The following is a 26,642-nucleotide window of genomic DNA, read 5'->3' as shown; positions in this document are numbered from 1 at the left end:
TCAGTTTTTCAAAAAATCTTTAATAGAAAGTTAAAACAATACGAAATTTTAATTTATTATAATTATAATATTGATAGAAGATAGAGAGATTAGATTAAAATATTATATTAATCCACATTATAATTAAATTGCATTAATTGAATTTAGATTTCAAGACTGTTTTTAAATCCAACCCAAAAATAATTTTGATAGATTTGAAACTTAATCAGAATCACGTTGTGATTTTTTATTAATTCTCATGACTTCATTGATTTCATGTAATTTTGTCCCTAAATGCTGCACAAATCAGGAATGAAGACGGTCGGCATCGTAAACTGTCTATGATGCTGTCACAAAGAGGAGCTCCCGGAGAGGTCGTCCAATCATCACCATGACTCCGAAGAATGTGGAGAAGTCCGTTGTCGTGATCAACGCAATCCGGAGCGTTCGATTAGGAAAATGGCAAAGAAGCTTGACGTCAATATCGATAGCTAAACCTTTAAAGATACAAGATCGGTCGTCTCCACTTCCTCAACGATACCATGAACCTAAAAAGATTGGAAAATTCTCGCCAAATGATTCGCCTGAGCACTGATGATCGTTTATCAAAAGTTCCCTTCACTGATGATAAGATTTTCACGATCGAGTCGCTCGGCAACCATCAGAACCAACGCCAACTACTCAAGAAGGGTAAGCAGAAAAAGGGTCAATGATGATATTGATCAACAATCAAATGAGAAACAAAAAGAAGCAACTCAAATACAACAAAAAGAGAAGCAGCCACGACCAGAAGATCAAGAAAGGATGAAGATGGAGTCAACATCTCCAAAGATGGAGTGTAAGAAGCGAAGTATTATTCTTCGCATTTTTCCCATGTAGATCAATTAACACCATTGTTGTCAGATGTGTCAATATAAATGGGATCCCCATTGAAGAAAGGTTTTTAAACATTTTAGAAAATACTGGCCATAAAAGCTCAAATATGGAAAATTCTATCTTAAATCTACTACCTGATTTAGATATTAATTTGAAAGATTGTAGAGGACAATCTTACGATACTTCATGTAATATGTCTTGTATATACAACGACCTCCAACCACGCATTAAATCCAAAAATAATCTTGCCATTTACGTACCTTGCGCAGCACATTATTTAAATTTAGTTGGAGAATCGGCAGCGGAATACTACTTTCAAGCAACTAAATTATTTTCTTTTATCAAAATCTACCATTTCTTTGTCGCGTCAATATTAAGACGGGAAATTTTGAAAGATACGCTCTGTTCAACTAAATTAGATCCTAAAAAATTGAGCGGCTCTCGTTGGTCAGTAAGAGCTGATTCCGTGAAGGCAGTTGTTTCCGGTTATGCAAATTTTAAAAATGCTTTGTACAAAATTTCCGAAGTCAATTTTCAAAAGCCTGCAGCAAAAGTTGAAGCTGAGAGGTTGTTAAATAAATTCAACTCACTGGAAACTGGTATTATGGTAACATTTTGGAGCGAGATATTAAAAACCATAGATAAAACTAATACATCACTTCAAAAAGTCGATATTATAAGCTATTTTTGTTCTTTTTTTTTGCAATTAGATGTAATTAAATGTAATACATGGTTTGCTTTTGTTCATTATGTTGATTTTGTTTAATGCAAGGATAATACATTGACTCCTTCAGGTTGAACCTGAATTTTGTTATGAAAAGGGGCACACTCTTTTTAACAGCCCTGGGGTGCCGAATATCTTAGGACGGCCCTGACCAGAAGACCTCTACTGCAAGAATTAACGATCCCTACTTTTGTGATGGTTTGGGCCTGCATTTGCACCACCGGGAAAACACCGTTGGTTTTTATTGATCTAAACGACAACATCAACGCCGCCGTCAGTTATCAAAAGCGAGTTTTAGGAGACGTTTTGGAGCAGTGGATGGTGGAACACTTTGGTCGAGCAGGATTCATTCTTCAGGAAGTCTGGACGCCGTCACATTTGGTCAAATCGACAATCGCCACTTGCGAAAAGCTGTTTCTCGGCTTTTGGGACATTGACGTTCTGCCGCCTAATTCGCCGGATCTCAACGCAATGGATTATTCCTTTTGGTCCATTTTACTATTAAAGCAGAAAATGCCAGAAACACGATACACTACCGCATATCGTAGAAGCGCTCAAAACTGCTCTGATACACGCCTGGGACGAGATTACAGTAGAAATGTGTGCGAGCATCGTCGCAAATTTTAAAAAACCAGTAAATAATGTATGGAGGCCATTTTTAACATTTCTTGTCATTTTGTTTGGAAGTACATTTATTGTTATTGTTTTAGTAGTTTTCTATTTATTGAATTGTGTTCAAATTGTGCTTAATCAAAACACTAAATCTACAAAACATTCAGTCCTAGTTTCTACTAAAAAAGGAGCATCAAGCGGGCTAGAAAGTGAAGTTCTTCCAGCAACAACCCTGGTGAAAGTCAAGACAGATTCCGGCAGTTCCGAAAACTTATCGATCGAGGATTCCAAGCCTTCTTCATCACGGAAAAAGACGGCACACCAAAGATACCAAAATGGAAAGTGGACCTAAACGTTCAACCTCTTTTTCCGAGTAACTTTGCCCTCAATACCACTTTCCTCAATCTAAGCCAATGCAATCATTACCAAACAAAAATCTACCTATTTCCTCAGACGAACACTGGAACAACAAAATCCTACTTGATCCCACCTACAATATTCCCTGTCCCATAGATGCTATTATTGGAGCAGAAGAATATGGAAAACTCATTCAAGACGGAATTCATAAAGTTGAACCTGGATTATTGGGACAGACGACGGCGTTTGGATGCATTTTATCAGGAACAATGAAAGAGAAACAAGCAACGACAATTATAAGCATGATAAATCGAGTCGAAGAAGACGCTCAATTAAAGAAGTTCTGGGAAATTGAAGAAGTTCTAGTTCCAAGAATTCAAACGAAAGAAGATGCCGATTGTGAAGACCATTACCAAAACAACACAAAGAGGAATGATGACGGTACATACACTGCCACAATCCCTTTTAAAACTGAACCAGAATTTGGAGAATCCAAACGTGGAGCAGTAGCAAGGCTAGCACAAATGGAAAAAAGACTGGTAAAAAATGAACAATTGAAACTTCAATACTACAAATTATGGAAGAATACTTAAAACTTGCAAAAAAATATATTGAAGCCAATTGAAGCAATTTTGAACATTTCTTGTCATTTTGTTTGATGAAATCTATTGTTATTGTTTTAATAAAGTTTTTTATTTATTAAATGTGTTGTTTTATTGCATTGTGTGGCTTTTTGAACATCCTATAATTAACTTATATAATTTTAAACATAATAAACCTGAATACAATTAAATCCAAAACTTTATTAATTTAACTGTACAAGAAACAAACAAAATTTATAATAAACATAATTAAATCAAATATACTTCAATTAGGTTCTAATATCAAGTTTAGGATTAACTTCTTGTAACAACAAACAAGTCATCTCCCATTCATCACTAATAATTATGTTATTAACATACAAAATTTTTAATTTTTCCATTTTAACAAGTGCCCCCAACCCTCTAAATGTAATATTAGGACAATCTCGTATATCCAAATACAAAAGTGATTTTGAAAATATATTTGCAATCCTATCCAGGCACCAATCATCCATGTTTTCACACCCACTAATACTGAACCATTCGACGTTTTGTAAATCTCTCATATTGACTAGACCCTCATAATATAATTCCATATCATTGCAATCTATAGCTTGTAAAAACCAGTCAGGATCATATTTTTTTGGTAAATTATATTGTTTCATGTCATTTCTTTTAATCCAAAAATCTTGTCCGAAAAACTTGACAGAACCTCCTCGATGTACAACAAAATGTGCAGCGGCTAATTCATTCCCCAACATTTGATTACGAGCGGGAATATATTGTTGCATAATTATACTTTTTTCCTCTTGTTTTCCTGCCCACCATTTCTTAATATCGGATGGCCACAATTTTATAGGACTTTGAATAAACTTCATCACAGCAGAATTATTATGTTCCGTATAAAACGTTCTTAACGTACTGTAATACTGTCCTTCTTTTTCATGCCAGGTACTTCTCCACTTTAAACTTTTTACATCCTCTTTCATCTTATCCAATTCAGATTTTGAGGTTATATCGGTTTGTTTAACTAAATCCGTTGGCATTTTCGAGTTATGTTTCTCATTTGATGTGCAATAACCACATATTAAAGGTGAATTTAATTTATTACGTGTCGATCTGAGAGCTTTAAACATCTTTTTAAATATTAATTTGAAAATAGTCGAGGCATTTAAATGTTAGGTTATGTATTAATTTTTGGGAAACGTTCTGATGATACATTTAAATTGGAAAAAAGAATAGTGAAAGTATTGTTTATTTTTAATTAATAATAATTAATACAAAGTAACTTAACAAAAATTAAATAATTGATTTTAACCTTTTAATACACCCACGCAATTTAAATTTCTAATTACACTCTAGCGCCATCTTCTGTTGGTTAGTTGCTTCAAATGGTAATATTTAAATAAATAGAAACATTCCATAAATATTAATATTTGTATAATATTGTATGTTTTTATTGAACTAAAAGTAGATCAAATACTAGACCTAGAACTAGAATCATTCGGGTTTAGCCGTCTTAAGTGACGCATGGCTAAACCCGAACATTTCTAGTTCTAGGTCTAGTGTTAGTTCCAGTGCTACTGTTAGCTCTAGTTTTAGTTATAATTCAGTGTTAGATTGTTGTATATTTTTATTAAACTAAAAGCAAAACTAACACATAGCATTAGAAACATTCAGGTTTAGCTGTCTTAAGAGCAGCACGGCTAAATCCGAATGCACCAGAAAAACAGAGACTTGATACGCGAGCAAAATCGGATGAGAAGACGCTAGCAGCGAATACTCGATCTTGCCACGAGGTCGAGTATAACCACCTAGCTCGCCATGTGAAGCCTTCCATGGAAGAGCTCAAAAACGCTCGTTGTAATGAAGTCATTGAACGGTCAGCTATTCAGCTGAACCAAGGCGCCTTTTAGAAGACGGTGAAGATTTTGATATCCAAGAGATAAAACATGTCTCCCATCCAGTTTTCTGTTTAGTACAGCCCGAACATCGAGGGCGTCAATATAAACCACATCCGACGCATCCATTGAAACGTACGATTGATACTGGAGAAAGACGAAATTGATCCTAGCACGTTCGTGCAAGTAAAAGCGGTACCGAATCTTCAGGTAACGACGGACTCCCGACAAGAGCGCTAACACATCCTCTCAGGAAGGTGATAGCCGCACTAACAAAGATAAGGCGATGTTTCGGCTGCGGTCCAAGACGTGGAAATCCACAGGCCTAATGCCCGGAATACACGAGCCTAGTTTTGTAAGCTAGGATAACAAGCTAATGGTAGTAAGCTAGCATGCTAGTGCATCTATCTTCGTGTATACAAGACTAGCTTTATTCCAGGCTAGTAAGCTAATGTCTGAAGTCAGGATAGTTTAATACAATCCTGTCATTGAAAGAAAAGACGCGTGGAGAAGGTTTATTTAAGATTTCTGATGATTTTATGACAAAATCAGAGATTAGTTGCAACTGACGGAGCGCCGGCAATGATAGGCAAAGCTAACGGCTTTGTAACAACAATTAGAAAGTAATGTAAGTGCGAGTTCTTCTTGCATTTGGCACGAATCTTTCTCCAATAATGCTTCCAATTCCATGTCTTCATACACTTTCGGCTTTTCATTACGTTCTTTGCCTTCCACGTCAAACTCACCGCTTTTAAACTTTTGAAACCTCTCACGACAACTTCTCTCACTTAAAGCAATTTCACCATATGCTTCTACGAGCAATTGATGTGCCTCAACTTCAGATTTCTTCAAATATCTATCTTCGTGTATACAAGACTAGCTTTATTCCAGGCCAGTAAGCTAGTGTCTGAAGTCAGGATAGTTTAATAGCTTGCCGTTCTATTTTTAAAGCTAGTAAACTTTCCCCACCACTGATTTCGCTGTTTTGGCTTGGGTTTAGCTTCGTGTGGCTAGGGAAGCTTGTATCCAAGCTAGAATCACGGACGTGTTGTACTGTAAATACAGTCAACCGTCTGAAATGGTACTGGCTTGGCTGGTTTAAAATTACTGGCATCATGTAAATACTTAGCACTAGCATCTTCCAAGCGAGGGCAGCAAGCCAGGACAGTTATCTAGCTTGCTATCCTAACTTACTAAACTAAGTAAACTCGTGTATTCCGGCCATAATCTTCTTGTTGAAATCAGGACAATCCTCGATCCTACCCCAAAATTACCGTCCTATGAGCTTGCTTTCTGTTGTTGGTAAAACAGCCGAAAGGATGTGACTGCAACGACTTGCAGAGGAAGTGGAGGAACTGAACGTCATACCAGATGCCCAGTTCGGATTGCGATTCCAACACGGCACCGTCCTGCAGTTACTCGTACAATAGAATCGTTTATATGCTTTTTTGTAAGTAGTTCGGAAGTTTAGCTGTAGAAAAGGTGGGTAGAAAGAAATCAAAAGAATAAAGCAAAGATAAAGTTTAGTAACAACAATTAGAAATAAGAATGCTGTGTTGTTATCATACAAATGCATCATTCACCAGGCAGTTCTTTGTAACAATCTCAGTACGCTACTGAAAAGTGTACTGAAGAGTGTCAGTACGCTTGGTGACGTTGGTCAATTTTATTAGATCTCGTTCTGCACTTCAACATAGACAGTTCAGATTACTCCAATACAATAATTTTCACTTGTAAAGTATAGGCCAAGTGATTGAACGTTTTTGCGAAATAAAAGAGTAAGATAGAAAGTTTAGAAAAGCTTAGAAAGTTTGGATAGATTAGAAGGGAAAGACTTGGAAGTCTTTGAAAACAGATCCAATATGGAAAATATGGCTTTTTGAATGATATTTTAAATTGTTTGAATGCACTTAACGTAGAGTTGCTAGGAAATGGGATATTAATATCTGATTTAATACAAAATGTGACTGCTTCTTGGCGCAAGTTATATATTTTGAAAATGATATCGTTAATCAGCAATTTATTCATTTTCCAACAATTCTTCAATATAAAAGGAATTCAGAAATAGATACTGCTGTTTTTAAGTTTTATATCAGAACATAGGAAGGAATTTGACGCAAAATTACCGTTTGAAGTATCTTCATCAGGGGAATAGCTGATGTGGCTGTGAAGCTTTTTATTCTTTCAAAGGCTTCACTTCCATTGAAGAAAATTGATTAAAAATTGCTAAAGATCGTATCAAAGCTGTGAAGTTGTAAAAAGTGTCAGTGCATCAGACAAGTGTTGGCCGGGTGAAGTGAACAAGCTCGAATATATTGTATGATTTTCTCGTCTTTGGGTTATCGTAGTTGGTCCATTTTTCATCACCAGTGACTTTACGATGCAAAAAACCCTTTCTGGTATAAACTGGCAAGCGACATTTCACACATACAAAATCGGCGTTCAACGTCTCTCGGCTTAAGTTTATGTGGAATTCAATTTCCTTGTTTTTGAATAATTTGCAACGATTTTAAACGATGCGAAATTCCTTGTTGTGTCTGTTTTAATGTAAGTGCAAGCTCTTCTTGCATTTGGCACGAATCTTCCTTCAATAATGCTTCCAATTCCATACACTTTCGGCTTTCCACTATATTCTTTGCCTTCCACGTCAAACTCCCAGTTTCCAAATTTTTGAAACCTCCCACGGCATCTTCTTTCACTTAAAGCAATCTCATTATATCCTTCTAAAATCAATCGATGCGCCTCAACTGCAGATTTCTTCAAATTATAGAAGTATATCAAAACACAAACCACCAAGCGGAAAATTATTATCTTCGAAAATATTACCTAGCACATAAGTACAGTGTGTCCCAGGATAGATGTTACAAGAGGTATAATGACTTAAAAATTTTAGAATTTTATTTTAAGAGTAAGGAATTAAGCCCTGAGAATTTTAAGAATATTTTCATATTTTGAAAATCAACTCGGCATTGATAGTGAAGCAAAAACTATTTTGAGTTCAGGTAAAGTAAGCTTTTTGTTCATGATACGGCGAAATATCATTAAGAAAGTTGTTCAGAATGAGAAATTATGGCACTATGCAAAATTTCAGATAGATCTACCTATATTGATTAAACCACCATATTTTAGATTAGATCAGAGTGAAGAAAAAAAAAACAATGAAAAATGCCATGAAAAAAAAATGACAAATAAATGGTATTATCCTTCAGTTTTAGTTCACATTTCAATTACTATACAATATTTATGTTATTTAAACTAAAATGTGATGATTTAACCAAACTAGATAGATCCTTCCGAAATTTGGTATATTACCATACCAAATTTCTCTTTTAATAAGGAATTTTTCTTTAATTATGACAGAAAGACTTTTAACGATAAAGACCCACTATCAGCTGCTATAACATCGTTACCACGAGCTCCAGATTTTGTTACAGGAACAGAATGGGATATGTTCACAGACTTACAATTAGTCTCCATCTTGAAATCATTTGAAAAGATGACTAATGAATTGTCAGATGAGAAATATACAACCATGTAGTTAATTATTCCTCTTATAAGATGTCTACGGCAATCGCTGAAACCGCACTCCTAAAACAACCAGTGTAAAATCTTTAAAAATTGCTTTACAAGATGATGTTAGAAGGCAACTTGGTATCTTACAATCAAAGAATTCACTTTGTGCAAAAGCAACGTTTTTAGATCTCAGATGTAAAAAAGCTGCATTTTGTGATGAGGAAAAGGCAGACACAGTGCAAAAATTAATTACTACTGAAATATTGTCTATTTTCCAAAATAAAAGTGAGATAGTTGAAAAACAGTCAATTGAAACTGTAACTAACGACATCAAATATGAAGAAAACATTCGGTCACATTTTGATCGAGAAGTTGCTACTCTGAAAAACAGTTCAATACCAAGCACGAGCGCGACTTTCATTGTAAGACAATATTTAGAGATCTCGATTATAACATGATCTCAGAATCCAATTGAATTTTGGATGCGCCTCAAAAATCTACTGCCAGAATTTACAAACTTATAAAAACTCATAAAACTTATAAAGAATAATAGAAGGAGTCCTAATACTCCTCTAGAAGGAGTATTTTCGAAAGTTGGCCAAATTATGAATGAACGTCGAAACAGACTTTCCAGGAAAAACTTGAACATGATTATTTTCTTAAATAGTGACTTAACCCTTTGTGGCCGAAATAATTTTTACTGTAAGTACAACAGGCGCTTCAGAAATAATTTATTTTCAGGTGTCCTCAAGAACATCCCTCTCAAGAAGGATTTTAGCACCCATGTCAATACTAAATACTTCCGCCTGGAATACAGTACAGTACATATTCAGCCGGTAAGCTTGCTTAATCCGAAGTGTAGGGCAGTATACTCCTGCCCCGACCTCTTCCGGCGTTTTTGATCCATCTATGAACATGCAAATATCTGCTTGAACCAGAGAATTTTCGTTTCCGATCCAAGATTACCCTTCAGGCAGTACAATCTGATATCGAGCATTAATCACTGATGGTGATCCCGTCAAATCTGATGGCATTGATAGCACAATATCAGTGCTTATGTCTTCCGCAGCCCATTGGTAGGACATGTTGGAACAGTTTTGACCATATTGCTTAAATCTGTAAATGGTAGTTCTAGCCACAAAGATATGATATGACAAAAGCCTTGACCTAAAGTCCAAAAGAATTAAGATTGTAGACTTATTGTTAGTTAAGATTGTAGTCATAACTTACATTCAACAACCCAGTAGCACAGCTATAGTGTTTCCTGAACCCACATTAAAACAAGAAAAGTTGTTCAGCAAATATCTGAGCTTATTGTTGCGTTGCACATATTCCCTGCCACATTGATTTTACTTACGTTTTCAAAAAAATCAAGAAATCGGTTATTTTACGTTACTATGTATAAATTCATTTTTTTTTATGATTATCGAATAGACTTCAGCAAAAAAGGAAGGCAATTTTTTTATATTACAAATACAAAATCTTGTTCTAAAAAATACTAGTTATATTATTTTATAATATGTGAGAAAACCCCCACACTTATGATTTAAATGGGTTCAGTTATATGGATTTAATACTACAAAAAGTTAGTAATAAAATTCGGATAATAAATTTTAAGTTTAATAACTTTTAACTAGCGCCATCTTTTGCCCGTCGATCGTTTCTATTAGCAATTAAATTGCTGACTTACCGTCCGCTGTGTGACTTTATAACTCATTAAAAAAAAAAGAATTTATTTAATTAATCTAATTATTGTTGAGATTATAAATCTCTTAATATTTAAATGTAATTACATTTATATAAATTTGTTAAATATTTTAAACAAATAATTTCATTCTCGCCTGGGATGCGTTCATATATTAAACGTCAGATTGACAAATTTCATAAAATTATAATATTAAAATAAGTTAATATTTAAAAACTGCGATTATAGCGAATTTAAACAAAAAAATCGTTACTTTTCCAATCTTTTGATGATTAATGCGTTTATTTATAAAATATTTATCAAAATCAAGAAAATCCCCTCCTACTACTGCCCAAAACATTGACGTGTTCTTTCATAAATTTCACAATTTCAACGATTTATTAGCCATTTAGTAACTATTAGTGTAGCTTAAAGGATTTATTTGGTAAGTTTATAACAAATTTTACTTTTCTTACTAACAACTCAATTTTTCCACAATTTTCTAGAATCTACGATCAATTAAAAGACTTCAACAAATAAATCTCACTCAACAACCTAATTTATTTATAAATAAATATGTTATTAATCTCTTTTTTTATCTATTGATTAAACCACATTGAAGCAACCTTCAGTGAAGCATTAACAATGCCTTCATTATCAATCATTTTTCTCTTCATAACATTCTTTTGTGGAATCTTTGCTCCACCGGTTACAAAAAATCAACAAAAAGAAACCGAACCAGTTAAAGATGGTCTTGAGGATTACATGGAATATCATAGATATTTACGCGAAGTAGTTAATGCACTTGAATCAGATGGTGAATTTAAAAAGAAATTAGAACAAGCTAATGAAGATGATATCCGAACTGGTAAAATAGCCCACGAATTACAATTTGTTGCTCATCACGTCCGAACTCAACTGGATGAAATTAAAAGACGCGAATTGGATCGTTTAAAAGAATTAATGCAAAAGAAAAAAGAATTAATGGACGATAATGAAATCGATGAAGATCCAATTCATCACCATGTCGATCACGAGAATCCTCATACATTTGAAATTGATGATTTAAAAAAATTGATTAAGAAAACTACCGAAGATTTAGCTGAAGCTGATAAAAAGCGACGAGATGAATTCAAACAATACGAAATGCAAAAAGAATTTGAGAAACAACAGAAATTAAATGAAACAACTCCAGATGAACGTAATAAATTAGAAAAAGAGTATAAAGAACAAGAAGAGAAACATAAAAAACACGAAAAGTTACATGAACCTGGACATAAACAACAATTGGAGGAAGTTTGGGAAGAACAAGATCAAATGCAACAAAATTTTGATCCAAAAACTTTCTTTTTATTGCATGATTTGGATGGAAACGGTTTGTGGGATGAAACGGAAGTGAAAGCACTCTTTATCAAAGAATTAGATAAAATGTATGCAGCTGGAGCACCTGAAGACGATATGAGAGAAAGAGCGGAAGAAATGGAGAGGATGCGAGAAGCTGTTTTCCAAGAAGTTGATCTTAATCGAGATGGATTTATTGATTTTGATGAATTTATCGCTCAAACAAAACGAAATGACTTCCAAGAAGACCACGGATGGCAAGGATTGGATGAACGGAGACAATTCACTGATGAGGAGTTTGAGGAATACATCAGACAGCATAATGTAAGTTTTAATTTGTTATCTACAATTTTTTTTATATTTAAAGTAAATATTTTCTTCTGGAAATATTTTTGAAATATCTTTGATAATTTTTAACAGAAACATCCGTTCTTTGGGGATGTTTTAAAATCGTACTATCAGGTAATAACAGCGTGGCTTGTTTTAATTTATTTACCAAAAAAAAACTGCAAAGCGTTCACGTTTTTAGAATAGTTGGTTTCTAGAAAGTTTTTTTTTCATGAGTAAACCTTATGTTTGATATCCACATCACTTTCTTGCATTTTTTGAATAATATAAATTCATGACATTATTACTTTAATGCTTTTTGTTATTTAAGTTAATTTATGTTTTTGTTGAAAGAGGTAAGTAATTAACACATTTTTTTCTTGGAATTTTTCTATGGAAAAGACGTAAAAATATTTCTCAGGTAAAAATTTTTAATGATAAAGTACAAGCAGATGTTAATTAAATCATGCTTCTTTTTCTCATAATTTCGTTACTTTCTCCTTTTCCATTATTCATTATTAATGAAAAGGAAAGTGAATGGTTTGGCCAGGAAATTATTTCCTCTTCCAACTTTAAAGTTTAGAACAGTTTTATTCTTATCTTAAATTATTAGGAATGGTTGTAATTTATTAAGTATTGAGAGATATTCATAAATGATTGTGTTTAACATTAAGTAAAATGAATAAAATTTGTTATTATTTTTTTTTATTAATCAGGGAAAATCCGGAGATGTGTCCCAATAATTTTGATAAAATTTGATACAAGTTAGTATACATATGGTTTAAATTAGAAATGCACCAGGAACCCGATTAGTACTCGGTTTTCCAGGTTCCCAGCGAATTTTTGGTAGCCTGATATTAAACTGTACCAGGTCTGTCACGACGAGCTGAGTCTATATGTATATGACAAACTACTGGCACTATTTTTGTGAAAATTTGCATACAAGGTCCATCGGAGGTGGTGATTTCAGCTAAATTATTTTCAGTTTTCTCCAACTTCCGGTTATACCGGAAATAGACCCCAACTTCGTTATTTTAAATGGAATGCGCCAATTTTTATTGCATTTTCGAGATCCCCACTAAATTAAGTCATCATATGTCTAGAGTGCACCATTTTTGAATTATTTCAGTTTTTTTCGAAAATTTTGGAAGATTTATTTATTTATTTATTATTAACACTATAGGCACAGAAACGCGACGAACCCACAAACTCTGTGCCACAAAATAATACAAAAACAAATCACTAAAGAACAATGTTAAAGCAAAATTACTTTAACAGCGTAACGAGTTAATTGAAATAATAAAAATAAAAATAATAACAATAAAAAATAAAAGGATTGACTTTATAATAATAATAACATTGAAAAAAAAACGCAAATTAAACCTCATTAATGAATTAAGTACTTAAATTAATTGATCAGCTTTAAGCTTAGAACATGCAATTACCAAACGTTTAAATTCCCTACGTGAACTACTGAAGACATCAACCCCCGCATTGCGATGAAAATGATCACAAGTGTGTGCTATTCTCACCATAGGAGAATTCTGAAAGACATTCGTGCGAGAAATGTTAGTGTGAAATATATAATCTAATCGAAGCTATCGGGGAGGAACGCGTATATTAATGGTTTCAAGAAGTGCTGGTGAATCGAAGCTGCCATTGATAATTTTGTGGTATGTTAAGGCATCACTACAAAGACGGCGCTGACGAAGAGATAAAAGATTGAAGGATGAGCATGCGGAATCGTAATCAATGTAATTAATTGCGGACTTATGACAGAGATATTTTACAAATTTCTTTTGAATTCTTTCAATTCTCGAAATGTATGTTTGATATTGCGGATTCCAAACGGAGCTACAAAAATTCAGAATACTATGAACATAAGCAAAATATAGAGTTTTATAGCATTGAAATCCGCAAAGTCTTGAGTGGTTCTCATAACGAATCCAAGCATGCGCCATGCCTTGGCGATCACTGCACCAACGTTGCCCTCAAACATCAGTTTTTCGTCATATAGGACGCTCAAGTCTCTAATCTGAGGTACTCTGGGTATGGTTATGCCACTGATGTCGTACTCATATCTGACCACATTCGCCTTCCTTGTAAATGAGATTACATTACATTTTCCAGAATTAAGCGTAATAAAGTTTGAGCTGCAGTAACGGAGCAACGCAGAAATATCGCGCTGTAAATTACAGCAATCCAGAGGTGAGGGCACTCTAGCAAATAATTTTAGGTCGTCGGCATACATCAAACACTGTGCACTATGAATCACCTCAAAGACGTCGTTAATGTAAATATTAAATAGGAGAGGACCTAAGTGGAGACCGAAGTGGCAGATGATGGGTTACATCTGCCAAAATAAAAATAATTTTTCGAAATTACACTCGAGTCCGGCCAAATATACTTAGGGTTTGCACAGACAGGACCCATAGCTTACATAACCCTTGAAAAGTTTTTTAAAAAATTATACAGCGTGGTCAGAAATATGCACCGAGTTTCCCTATCTCGAAATGTCGAAAACTTAATTTTTTTAAATGGCAACGCTAATTTTTTCCTTCACCAGCGTATTGTACGCTGAAAAATAAGGGAACTTTGTCAGTACATCCCTATATCTAAAATGTACGGTTTTCGTAGAATCTTGAAAAAATTAAATTTTTTTGATTATTAATAAATTTAAAGTTATTAGTTGGCTTTGGTTTGAGGAAAGTGATATGAAACAAAAACTATTGTGCGCTGAGATATAAGGAGACTTTGCGATTAACATCAAAACGAAACAATTTGGTACTTTCGAAAATACAACCCATGGGTGAGGCCTGCATTCAAAAATTCTCCTCAAAGCCCGATCTCCACACATTTTGTATCTTTCATAATAGAATAAAACTTATAACAGCAGAAGAGAAATGAAGGTACTATATTTAACAATATAAATGAAAAATAAAAAAAAAGAATGTAAAATTGATATAACTATAGTAACTGGTTGCCCTCAACTTCCAGACATTTATGAATTCTTTTTAAAAACCCGACATAAGTGGCACTCCGAATTTCTTCCGAAGAAAGAGTTCGAAATGCATCACGAACCCTTTCTTGGCATTCTTCCTTTGTTGTAATCAGTATAGCATACAAGATATCTTTTATACGACTCCAAACAAAAAATCTAATGGTGATATCGGGCGAACGGAGAGGTCATTTCTGGGGTCCGTTGTTAGTTATCCAACGGTCCTCAAAACAATTTTGCAAAAAGCGCAATATTGCGCACTACTATGAGTTGGAGCTCCGTCGTGTTGGTACCACAGCTGATTCCAGTTTAGATTTAGCGGTTGTAGATGATTTTGTAAAATTTGCAGATATGTTTTGCCCGAAATAATGATATTTTCCATCGTACAATACGCTGGTGAAGGAAAAAATTCCATTTAAAAAAATTAAGTTTTCGACTTTTCGAGATAGGGAAATTCGGCGCAAATATCTGACCATCCTGTATAATTTTTTAAAAAACTTTTCAAGGATTATGTAAGCTATGGGTCCTGTCTATGCAAACCCTGAGCATATTTGGCCGGACTCGAGTGTAATTTCGAAAAATTATTTTTATTGTGAAGGATTGCATCTGCCAAAATTTTTGAAAAAACTGAAATAATTCAAAAATGGTGTACTCTGAACATATGATGACTTATATCAAATTATATTAAAATTTAGCGGGGAAAATCAATAAAAATTGGTACATTCCATTTAAAATAACGAAGTAGGGGTCCATTTCCGGTATAACCGAAAGTTGGACAAAACTGAAAATATTTTAGCTGAAACGACCACATCGGATAAACCCTGTATGCAAATTTTCACAAAAATTGTGTGAGTAGTTTGTCATATACATATAGACTCAACTCGTCGTGGCAGACCCTGTACAGATAAGCAAGAGCAACAATCAGTAGCAGAACTAGATATTTTATTTAAAAAGGAAAATATATTCATATCTATCAAAGCAACTCTTAAAAAAATAAACATTTTATATAAAAAACTTTAAGTTTTAATAGTCGAAGTAGAATAAGGGAACATTGTGGTGCAAGAATATTGGGTTGGCACCATTTAAGGATAGTAGTCTATTCCTTTTGCTTTCAAATATGTTTCCTGTCTCCAAAAACAGAAACATTTAATGGTTATGTTTCCACTATTTTATTGGAAACTCGTTTATTTGACTGAGTTCCTGATTTAAATAATTTTCTATATCTCACTCCAGACTAGTGAATTTATTGTAGTTTGTGCAATTTCCTTATAACAATCTCAAATTGTACTGTTTTGGTTGTTGTTAGTAGAAATTAATTTTGTCTGTAATATGCTGAAGGTTAAGTCATCATCTTCACTTTCATTCAAAATGCTATTGTCCTCTGTTATTTCATAACTCTTCCTACTTTCATTAGTATTAATAACTTAAACAAGTTCTTGGTGATCTTCTATAAAGCACTTTTCTATTTCCAACATTGCTCCTGTTCCGAGTAGGAAAGCCATTTCTGTTTGGACCGTTAACTTAAAAAGAGTGGACTAGAACAACTAGTTGAACAACTAGTTCGACTAGAACAGGAAGAGGAATTTTACGTAATGACAAGATTGTATAAAATTCAAATAGTCCATGCTTTGACTCCCCGAAATTATCTTGTTCGCCTTTTTTTTGTGAACGCATGCTCATTTCCACCTCAGCGGATATGTTAATAATACAACTTTCGCGATTGGGCCGCTGAGAACCCTCATCAACTTCACGAACCTCTCCATTCGGCCAAAGTTACAGTTTGGTGTACGATCTTTTCGAATAGCATAATTGGCCCATACTTCTTTGAGAATGATGGTGGCCATGTAGTTACCGTAACATCAGCTCGATCTGTTCGAATGCTAGAAACCTTTCTCATCCCACAAGTATCTATGAATACGAATACGCATTTACAACAAGATAGACACTCAGCAACTTGTCACACAGCTAGGATTACATTGAACTTTCTTAGAGAATTTTTTTCAAATCGCCTCATCAGTAAAAATGATCTCCACGATCGCCATACCTGAGTTCGTGTGACTGTTTTTTTGTGGGGATATCTCAAGTATAAGCTGTATGAGGTACGCCCGGCAATAATACAAGACTTAAAAGTGGGGATTGACGATGAATTTGTGCAATAACGCCAACAATACTACGACGTATCTTTTCTCTTAACATTTGTTACAAACAAAAATTAAGTTTATGGTTTGTAATGTTTTTTTAATAGTTTTAAATAGTGCGGTTTGACTACGCCTAATTTGAATACGTTTTTTTGTTTACTTTTATGGTATAACCTCTTCAGATCCCACAAAAAACCCTTCGACAGAATGTTTTGAAATTTTTACCAACGGTTTCACAGAGGTCAATTAGCTTAAATAAATTTTTTGAAATTTAAAAAAAGTTTAAAGGCACTCATGTTCTTGCACGTTAAAACATTAGTCATTCGTTAAACTTGCACATTAAACCCACAGATGGCAGCAACAGCCTGTACATTTTGATGGACACACGGTTGCCAAAGCATATAACAATAATTTAACATTATAATGGTATAAAAACAAAGTGTCCATTAAAATGGACCTGGGATCTGAAGAGGATAAAAAAATTGACCCGGACCAAAAAAAATCGGTCCGTTAGTTTTAGTGTAATCATGTGAAACATTTAAAAAAATACAACTTTTCAGTAGTAAGTTGAAATTGAACTATGTACTGTTATTAAGGTACCTTCTTCACAGAAGGCCTGGTTTTGTGCATCAAAATTTTTTTTTCTGTTCTCACCTGTTTAGTGGTGTGTGATATGTTTCCGTTCGAGACATTGTAGCCTTTCGGCATGTCTGGCTTCCATATGCAAAAAGATAAGTAATACCCCTACTTTGTTAATAACGGTGTGTAACCTTCATTAAAAATGTTCACTGCTAGATGCGTCGCAAACTGAACTATTGGCCAGAATGCAGATGTTTTTTAGAAACCGTCCAAATGAGCAAATTGAGACTTTCATTACTATTCTGGGTGTTTCCTCCTAACAGCGTTCTAATATGTTGAATCTTGGTAAATCTTTTTAATAACTTTTTGAACTTCTGTAGATAGTGGTAGTCTCTTGTGCTTAAAACTGTCTAAATTATTATTCGCTTTTATTTGACGCCATTTACACCAGCTATCTTTACTAGGAGGTCAAGAATGGTATTGACGATTTCTCTCTGATGAACTATTATAGTAAAATACAGCCCATATTTCGGTTTTCATTTCTAGCACAGATGCTGTGTTTCTTCGGATTGCTAAGCTATAATAACTGGTTAGGTCATTGATCACTTTTGCAGCGGCTTTTGATGATAATAATTTTATCATAACTGTCTGCGTTTTTTTTTTTAGTTAATTTTTCCAATTCCTTTTTTTATTTCTAATCACGTTGTTGTTTCCTTTATGTGGTAGATACATGTAATTTTTGCAGGTTCTAGTATGAACTGTCTTGAACTGATTTAATTTGTGTTCAATGTCGCCTATCTCTATTGTTGTATCTATTTTTCTATAATTTCTTTGTTACAATTTTCTCATCTCTCTTCTTAATAATATCATGCTTGTTACTTTGTTTTTCTTTTCTATATGGATGTCCAGTCGTATTTTGCATTATTACTACTAAATAGTCGAAACTTCTTATTTCATACCCTTTCTTTACCCTGCTACCCATTATTGCATTTCTATTAATTTTTCTAACGAACACGTAATCTATGATTGTATAATCTTTCATTGCTACTTTTTTCTTCTCTTATATACATCATGCAGAACTCCGGTCTACGATAATGGAGGAATTTAAACTTTTAGCGATTCTTAAGCTAACTTGGTGAAACTGGCTTCTTTCATTTAGACCACTTACCTAATGCTGTTTTAAAATAATCAATAGATTTGTTTGTGATTCGAATTGTCTTTTAAGTAAAGAAGGTTTAATACATTGATTTAGTAAATAATAGACTGGGTCTGTGTGGTGAATTTTAAATAAAGAAACATACTTTTGGTTTTTGCTGCTAACCATTTACCTTGCGTACCACCACGACGGCAGCCAAGTACCACAGGTTGAGAATCGCTGGTCTAACACTAAGATAGATTGCTTTGATATAAATTAATAAAAGTCTTAGGCCTTTGCTTTGGACCACTCAGATTATGTTGTGTTCTGTATGCTATTTATTTTGAAATGAACTGTATTTCTTTATTTTCTTGTTTTTAAATTAAGTGACATTTGCAGATTTAGGTTTTTGTCTAAAGGATAACTAAAACGCACCTAACACCTTTTCTCATTCGACAGGAAGTGTCCATTTTTATTTCGCTGCCAACTTACAACTTAAAAATAACCAAATATTACTTTAAGTCAAAAAAAACAAAAACACCAGACAGAACATGCCGCCAGCCTTGAAATATCAATATTTAAAACCAACATACATAAATGAAAACAAATACAAATTTGTAGAAAAATAGGAATATATAATATTTGTAGAATATATCCACTGAACTGAGTCAATCTTCATCTATCGGTAACGGACAAACTTTTGCAACGGCACGTTTTACCATGCCGTTTCTTGTCCGTACTAACACTACGCGCACTATATGGTCCTGGCCGGGATATAGCTCTTCTATACGACCTAAACGCCATTGTAGTGGAGGTATGTTTTGCTCTTTCAACAAAACCATGGTTCCAATCTGGACGTCATGATTATTGCGCGTCCATTTTGAACGTTGTTGTAAGGTGTGTAGGTATTCATGATTCCAAACACGCCAAAATCTTTGCAACAATTGTTGCTGTTGTTTAAAATTGTTTAAACGGTTGGTTGGTACGTCGACAACGTTCTCTTGAGGTATTGCTTGTAGTGGTTGTCCAATTAAAAAATGTCCAGGTGTAAGCGGTTCTAGATCCGTGGGGTCAGAGGATAAAGGTAATATTGGACGGGAGTTTAGGATTGCTTCAATTTGAGTAAGCAACGTATAAAATTGTTCAAAATTTAATTTAGTTTCACCTAAAACTCTCTTAATATGGAATTTAAAAGATTTCACTGCCGATTCCCAAAGACCACCGAAATGCGGAGACCTTGGTGGGATAAAGTGCCATGTTATCTGATTGTCAACAAAGTATGAATAATAATTTTCATCCTTAGCTGTCTCTTTAATAAGGTTATATAAGTTCTTTAAATCATTATTAGCGCCAACGAAATTGGTTCCATTATCTGAATAAACAGTCCTGCAAAGTCCTCTGCGCGATACAAAACGTTTAAAGGCGTTCATGAAAGCTTCTGAGGTCAGTTGTGTTACCAGTTCCAAATGTACAGCTTTTGTAGCCAAGCAGACAAATATACATAAATAAGCCTTAAGTTCCACACGACTTCTACTCTTACTATCTTTTATTAAATATGGACCTGCATAATCTAAACCGATTGCTGCAAATGGTCGTGTACGTGTTACTCTGAAATCTGGTAAATCGCCCATCAATTGATCAACATTTAACGGTTTGACTCTGAAGCAAGTTGTACAATTTCTCAAATATCTACGTACGGTATTTCTACCATCCAGTGGCCAAAATTTACTTCTAATACGGGATAAAACGAATTGTGGACCAGCGTGTAAGTATTTATGATGATAATACTTAACAATTAATTTGACAAAATGATGTTTTGCAGGTAAAACTATTGGAAACTTCTCATCATAAGATAATTCGGAGTGCCTTAAACGTCCTCCTATACGAATTAAGTTATTGTTATCTAAAAATGGATTTAAGCATACTAATTTACTTTGTTTATGAACCATTTTTCCTTGTTGCAAAAGAGATATTTCTTGTGTAAAAGATTGGTTTTGCACAATTTTGCATAGTTTTATTGTAGCATTATTTAGTTCTTCCAAAGAAAGTAAACCGCTTAATTTAGTTTCTGATCTTATGTTGTTTACAAAACGAAGTAGGTATGCCATAACATGTTGTAATTTTAAAAATGTTGAATAGCGGGTACATATATCGAAGTCATTCACTATCAAATATGAAAAATTAATATTTTGCCTTCGAGCTTCAGGTACGTCGTCTATCGTTACCGTGTGGTTCTGGGGCCAATGCGTTTCTTCTAATGTTATCCATTCGGGACCTTTCCACCAACATTCCTTATTTTGCAGTTCGTCGGGATTAAGACCGCGTGAAACAAAGTCTGCTGGATTATCAGCTGTTGGAACATGTTTCCACATTTCGCGCTCTGTCAATCTTTGTATCTCCGCGACGCGATTAGCCACAAAAATTTTCCATTTATGCGATTCAGAATTCAGCCACGAAAGAACAATGCTTGAATCTGTCCAATAATAAACATTTTTTATTTGTATTTTTTCATTTGTCAACATTATTGATTTAATTTTTGACATCAATTGAGCAAGCAAAAATGCTCCGCATAATTCCAATCGAGCTATCGATATTTGTTTAATAGGTGCGACTCGGGATTTTGAACAAATCAAATGAGATGATTTTTCGCCATTATCATTGCTCGAACAAACGTAAATGCATGCACCGTAAGCGACCTGCGAAGCATCGGAAAATCCATGTAATGTAATTGACACCACCTTTGCTACAATAACCGGTCTTGGTATTGCTATTTTGCTTATCATTTTGATGCTTTTAATAAAATTTGACCATTTTTGTTTTAAACAGTCCGGAATTTCATCATCCCAATCGCTTTGTAATTGCCACAATTCTTGTAAAATTAGCTTAGCTTTCATAATACATGGATTAATGAGACCCAAAGGATCGAATATTCGCGCCACCTGTGATAATATAACCCGTTTGGTAATTTTGTCATTTTTAATTTCAAAATCGGTACTGTAATGTAAAGTGTCTTCTCGTGGATGCCAAACAATTCCCAACGCTCTTGTCTCAGTTCCGTCGTTAATCTGAAATTTGTCTAGCTGGTTGTTCTCATTGTGTAGAACCCTGCTATCGTTCGATTGCCATTTTCTTAATTTAAAGCCCGATTTCGCCAATATACTAGCAAGTTCATCTTTAATTTTCAGTGCTTCTTGCCAATCATCAGAACCAGTTATCAAATCATCCATGTAAAAATCTCGTAATATGATGTTAGAAGCTACTGCGTTAGAATTTCTACAATTCAAGCCAACCTGATGTAAAACACGTGTTGCTAAAAATGATGCACTAGATGTGCCGTAAGTAACTGTGTTCAAACGATACGGTTTTATTTCATCATTAGGGTCGTATCGCCATAATATTCTTTGAAAATCTCTTTGTGTTTTATGAATAAGGATCATTCTGTACATCTTTTCTGCGTCTGCGGTTATCACTATCGGGTGCATTCTCATTCTAACAACTATATCGAACAAATCACTCTGGATTTTTGGGCCAACCTTTAAAACGTCATTCAAACTTAAGCCTGATGTCGTCTTCGCTGAAGCATCAAATACCACTCTTACTTTAGTAGTGCTACTCGTTTGTTTTATTACAGCATGGTGAGGCAAATAATTTACAATGTCATTATCACACTTATCGAAAGAAGTAAGAGTCATGTGGCCTAAATCCTCATATTCTTTTAAGAAATTATTATACTCCTGCCGTAAATTTGAATTTTTTGCTAGTTTTCTTTCTAGCGAAATTAGTCTGTTTTTTGCTATATCAAAAGAATCTCCTAATGATATGTGATTATCTCGTAAAGGCAATTTAACTGTAAATTGTCCGGTTTCGTCACGTTCAAACTCTTCGCGAAAATTCAATTCACATTCCATTTCCTCTTTTGACAATTTAGAGTTTGCAATTTCAATATTTTCAATTTCCCAAAAACGTTCGATCTGCTTGTGTAAATTGTCGGTTGCCAAAAAACATCTTGTTTCGTTTTTCTGTTTTATTTTTCCTAACATGGGTCCGGCAACTATCCAACCTAACTTTGTATTTTGTAATATAGGACCGTGCTTTCCCAACTTTAGCTGATCTGGTTTCATTAAGTCGTAAAATATTTCGCATCCCAATAAAACATCAATTTCGTTTGTTTCGTTGTAACTGGGATCAGCTAATTTTAAATCACTAGGAATTCTAAGATTCGATGTATCGAACGAAGCTTGTGGTAAGCTACCAGTAATGTTGTCGATAACAAGAAATTCCAATTTGTTTTGATAGGAACAGTCTGCTGATTTAATAATTGCCTCTGTTTTACAAGTTATGTTGCAAATGCTTTGGCTAATACCGGAAACAGGTGCAGCTATATCTTTTCCCGTTAACTGCAATTTATCGAACAGAAATTTGGTGCAAAAATTTGATTGACTGCCCGAATCCAGCAACGCACGACATTTAACGAATTCTCCGTGCTTATTGTAAACATTAATAATAGCAGTTGGCAAAATTATTTGTCTTGTTTTAGGAATATAACTTTGTGATGTCATAGTGATTGGCGGTTTCTCATCGTTTTCTTGTTCGTCGTCGCTCCAACGACTTTGTTTGGTATCGTGATCAATTTTTGATATTTCGCTTCGACTAACGTGTGCTTTAATATTAGTAGCTTGTCTTTGACGTAAATGAAAATTTTTGTCATGTAAAATAGTATTATGACGTTTCTGACAAATTTGACAACTTTTGCTGTTGCATTTATTAGGAGTATGACCGGATTTTAGGCAATTTGTGCATATGTTATTCTTTTTTAGTTCGTTGTAACGTTCGTTAATAGGTAATTTTAATAATTTTTCGCATTTGAATGTAAAATGATCATTGTTTTTGCAAAAAGTGCAAGACAAAAAGGCTGTTTTTTCGTTATTTGAAGTAATATGCATTGATACCTTTTCGTTTGTACGTTCATTGAATTTATTTGCAAGTTTACCGTCTAATGATTCAAGAAGTTGGCATTTTTCTTTTAAAACTTTTAAAAATTGATCCAATTTCGGCGTGGTAATGTTTTTTGAATGAGTTTCCCATTCCCGTTGTGTTTGCTTATCTAATTTTATTGATACAATATGTATTAAAAGTGTATCCCAATGTTGTACTGGCTCACCTAATGTTTGTAAAGAACGAAAATCTTTTAGAAAATTGTCGATAAGTTTTCTTAAATTAACGTGCGACTCTCGGGTCAGTGGTTGTAGCTCAAAAATGTTTTTTACGTGATTCCGTATCAAAACCTTTTTATTTTCATATCTTTCGCGTAATAGCTCAATAGCTACGTCATAATTTGCTTCTGATATTTCGAGTGAATTTATAATTCGTAAAGCGTCATCTTTCAAGCAAGATTGTAAATAATAAAATTTCTGAATTTTATTTAACCTTGCATTGTCATGTACGAGCGATTTGTACAATTCGAAAAATCTCAACCATTCTTCGTATGATCCTTTAAATTGAGGAAGATTCAAAGATGGTAAATTAGCAGAAAATTGTGAATAAGTATCGACGATTGTTGTCTTGTTGACTGATTTATTTAATTCGGTAATTTCTTCAGCGCGAGAAATAACCTCAAAGTATTTATTTTCAAACGTTTCGCGTTCCGTTGATTGACTTTGTTCGTCACCTTTTTCGTTTTCTTCGATTTCCGTTTGTATGTTATCAAATTCGTCCCATAATTTTTCTAATCGTTTTAATCGTGTTTTTAATTCCGCGATGTTTTTATTACCCAATTGTACTTCGTCTACGAACGAACCGAATCGTGTAACTTGTGATTTTATTACGGCGCGCTTCTTTACTAATTGTTCCATCGCATCGATTTGTACTCGTGAAAGGGATTAAAAGGATGGACCAAATATAAAGGACACGAACCTGTATTGCCGTTGTTTAATATTAGCGTCTGTTGCCTTCCCATCCAGCGTAATGACGTCACCAACAAAGAGCGACGCGTCGAAACTTGTTGGCTGATGTAACCTAACCACAATGTTGATATCACTTAATTTTCGATAATCTTCGCTCGAAGGACCAAATGTTGTGTTCTGTATGCTATTTATTTTGAAATGAACTGTATTTCTTTATTTTCTTGTTTTTAAATTAAGTGACATTTGCAGATTTAGGTTTTTGTCTAAAGGATAACTAAAACGCACCTAACACCTTTTCTCATTCGACAGGAAGTGTCCATTTTTATTTCGCTGCCAACTTACAACTTAAAAATAACCAAATATTACTTTAAGTCAAAAAAAACAAAAACACCAGACAGAACAGATTATTTCATTCAACGAAATCTCATTGCATATTTTTAAACGAGGTACATCTCGCAAAAATAAAACAAAGGTATGTCTTATGATGATGAAATTTTATGAACACTTGTTGAAAAGAAAAAAATGTGTTAATATTATTTGCATTAAGTATTGTTTATGTATAATCTGTTATATTACACACGTATATACATTTACATTTTTTAATTTCATATTGTTTTAATGTTTCATTTTACTTATGTTTTTGTTATAAATGCTTTGTGTAGTGAAGTCATTCTTTTTTTTTTGTTGTTGCTCTCTTTAGGCAGCTTCTCAACAAGTACCTCCCGGTTATCATCCACCTCAGGTTCAAGGTTATCCGCAGGGTGGATACCAACAACAAAACGCTTATCAAGCCCCGCACCCTGCTCAGCAGGTTCCACCGGGCGCTTATCAAGTACCTCATCCCGCCCAACAGGTTCCACCAGGTGCCTATCAAGGACCACCTGGTGGATACCAACAACAACCACCACCAGGTGGTTACCAACAACAACCACCACCAGGTGGTTATCAAGTACCACCTGGTAGTTATCAAATGCCACAAGGTGGACAAGCACCTCATGGTGCTTATCAAGTTCCCCAAGGTGGTCAACAACTACCACCTGGTGGGCAAGCATCACAAGGGGGTTACCAAGTGCCACCTGGTGGACAACCACCACAAGGTGGTTATCAAGCACCACATGGTGGACAACCACCACAAGGTGGTTATCAAGTACCACCTGGTGGTTATCAGGTGCCAGTTGGTAATGCGCCTCAACAGGCTGTAAATCAACAATATAATGCACAAAAGGTTAGATTTAAGTAAATAATGGGTTAATTTTAAGACTAACTAAGAAAGCGAAATAAAAAGTATTAACAAGACTTACTATTAGTTTCTTTTAATACATTTCGATGGTTTTAAAATTTTCTAGGATACTCCGCCAGATATTCCTAATCCGAATAGAGAAGGAGTGCAACAACAAAATAATGTTCCACAGGTAAATGTTCAGAATGATAATGTTCCACATCAGGATACTAATTCACAACAGCAAGGAATTAACCCAGAAAAGAATAAAAAACATGATGAACCTATTTTGCAGCCAAAGCAAGGTGAAGATCAGCAACAGCAACCTAATAAACTTTAATTTAAAATAAAAATATTCTATTTAAGTGAGTAATTAATATCAGAATCATATTTTTTAAATATCAATGTAATATAATCCTATACTAATAAAGTTGTCTTCTTTAATTTGTTTTTCATTGAGTACACTACTTAATACGTCATCATATTTTTCGTCCAAATGCAATTTTTTTTTAAATACAGTGAAATTTCGATATAAATAACGTACTAATAATACAGGGGAGGTAGTATCTGCTATACTTTACACTAAAATTTACTACAGTAGTTTACAACAATCTAACGGTAAATAACAATTAAAACTACAAAGTTTCGGGTTTGGCTGTACGTCTTCAGACGCATGGCTCTATCTTGAGGAATAACCCGATTTGGACTCTATCTGTGAGCGCTAACATTTATGTTCTAAATAGATAATATTAATAGCATGACTTAAACATATTTT

At 34.1% G+C, this 26,642-nt stretch overlaps 2 protein-coding genes across 2 annotated transcripts; one reads left to right on the top strand and one right to left on the bottom strand.

Annotated features, from left to right (window-relative positions):
• Positions 1-3,331: 3,331 nt before the first annotated feature.
• LOC111429406 (distal membrane-arm assembly complex protein 2) lies at positions 3,332-4,337 on the bottom strand. The gene has a single exon (XM_023065311.2). The coding sequence runs from the start codon at positions 4,263-4,265 to the stop codon at positions 3,420-3,422; it is 846 nt and encodes a 281-aa protein (XP_022921079.2). The 5' UTR covers positions 4,266-4,337; the 3' UTR covers positions 3,332-3,419.
• A 6,076-nt stretch (positions 4,338-10,413) lies between these two features.
• On the top strand, positions 10,414-26,311 carry LOC111429405 (Nucleobindin 1). Its single transcript, XM_023065310.2, has 4 exons — positions 10,414-10,672; positions 10,734-11,892; positions 25,349-25,873; positions 25,995-26,311. The coding sequence occupies exons 2-4, from the start codon at positions 10,873-10,875 to the stop codon at positions 26,205-26,207; spliced, it is 1,758 nt and encodes a 585-aa protein (XP_022921078.2). The 5' UTR covers positions 10,414-10,672; positions 10,734-10,872; the 3' UTR covers positions 26,208-26,311.
• Positions 26,312-26,642: the final 331 nt, after the last annotated feature.

This window comes from Onthophagus taurus, chromosome 1 (genome assembly GCF_036711975.1).
Source record: "Onthophagus taurus isolate NC chromosome 1, IU_Otau_3.0, whole genome shotgun sequence".
Taxonomy (NCBI): domain Eukaryota; kingdom Metazoa; phylum Arthropoda; class Insecta; order Coleoptera; family Scarabaeidae; genus Onthophagus; species Onthophagus taurus.
The sequence above is the reverse complement of the archived record's forward strand: the minus strand, read 5'-3'. Positions and strand labels throughout refer to the sequence as shown.

What these genes read in the sequence shown, in the direction of transcription:
- LOC111429406 (XM_023065311.2), bottom strand. Translation starts at nt 4,265, where the DNA reads ATGTTTAAAGCTCTCAGATCGACACGTAATAAATTAAATTCACCTTTA.
- LOC111429405 (XM_023065310.2), top strand. Translation starts at nt 10,873, where the DNA reads ATGCCTTCATTATCAATCATTTTTCTCTTCATAACATTCTTTTGTGGA. An exon ending in AATACATCAGACAGCATAAT is followed by an intron (nt 11,893 to 25,348) that starts GTAAGTTTTAAT and finishes TGCTCTCTTTAG; the next exon opens with GCAGCTTCTCAACAAGTACC. An exon ending in AACAATATAATGCACAAAAG is followed by an intron (nt 25,874 to 25,994) that starts GTTAGATTTAAG and finishes AAAATTTTCTAG; the next exon opens with GATACTCCGCCAGATATTCC.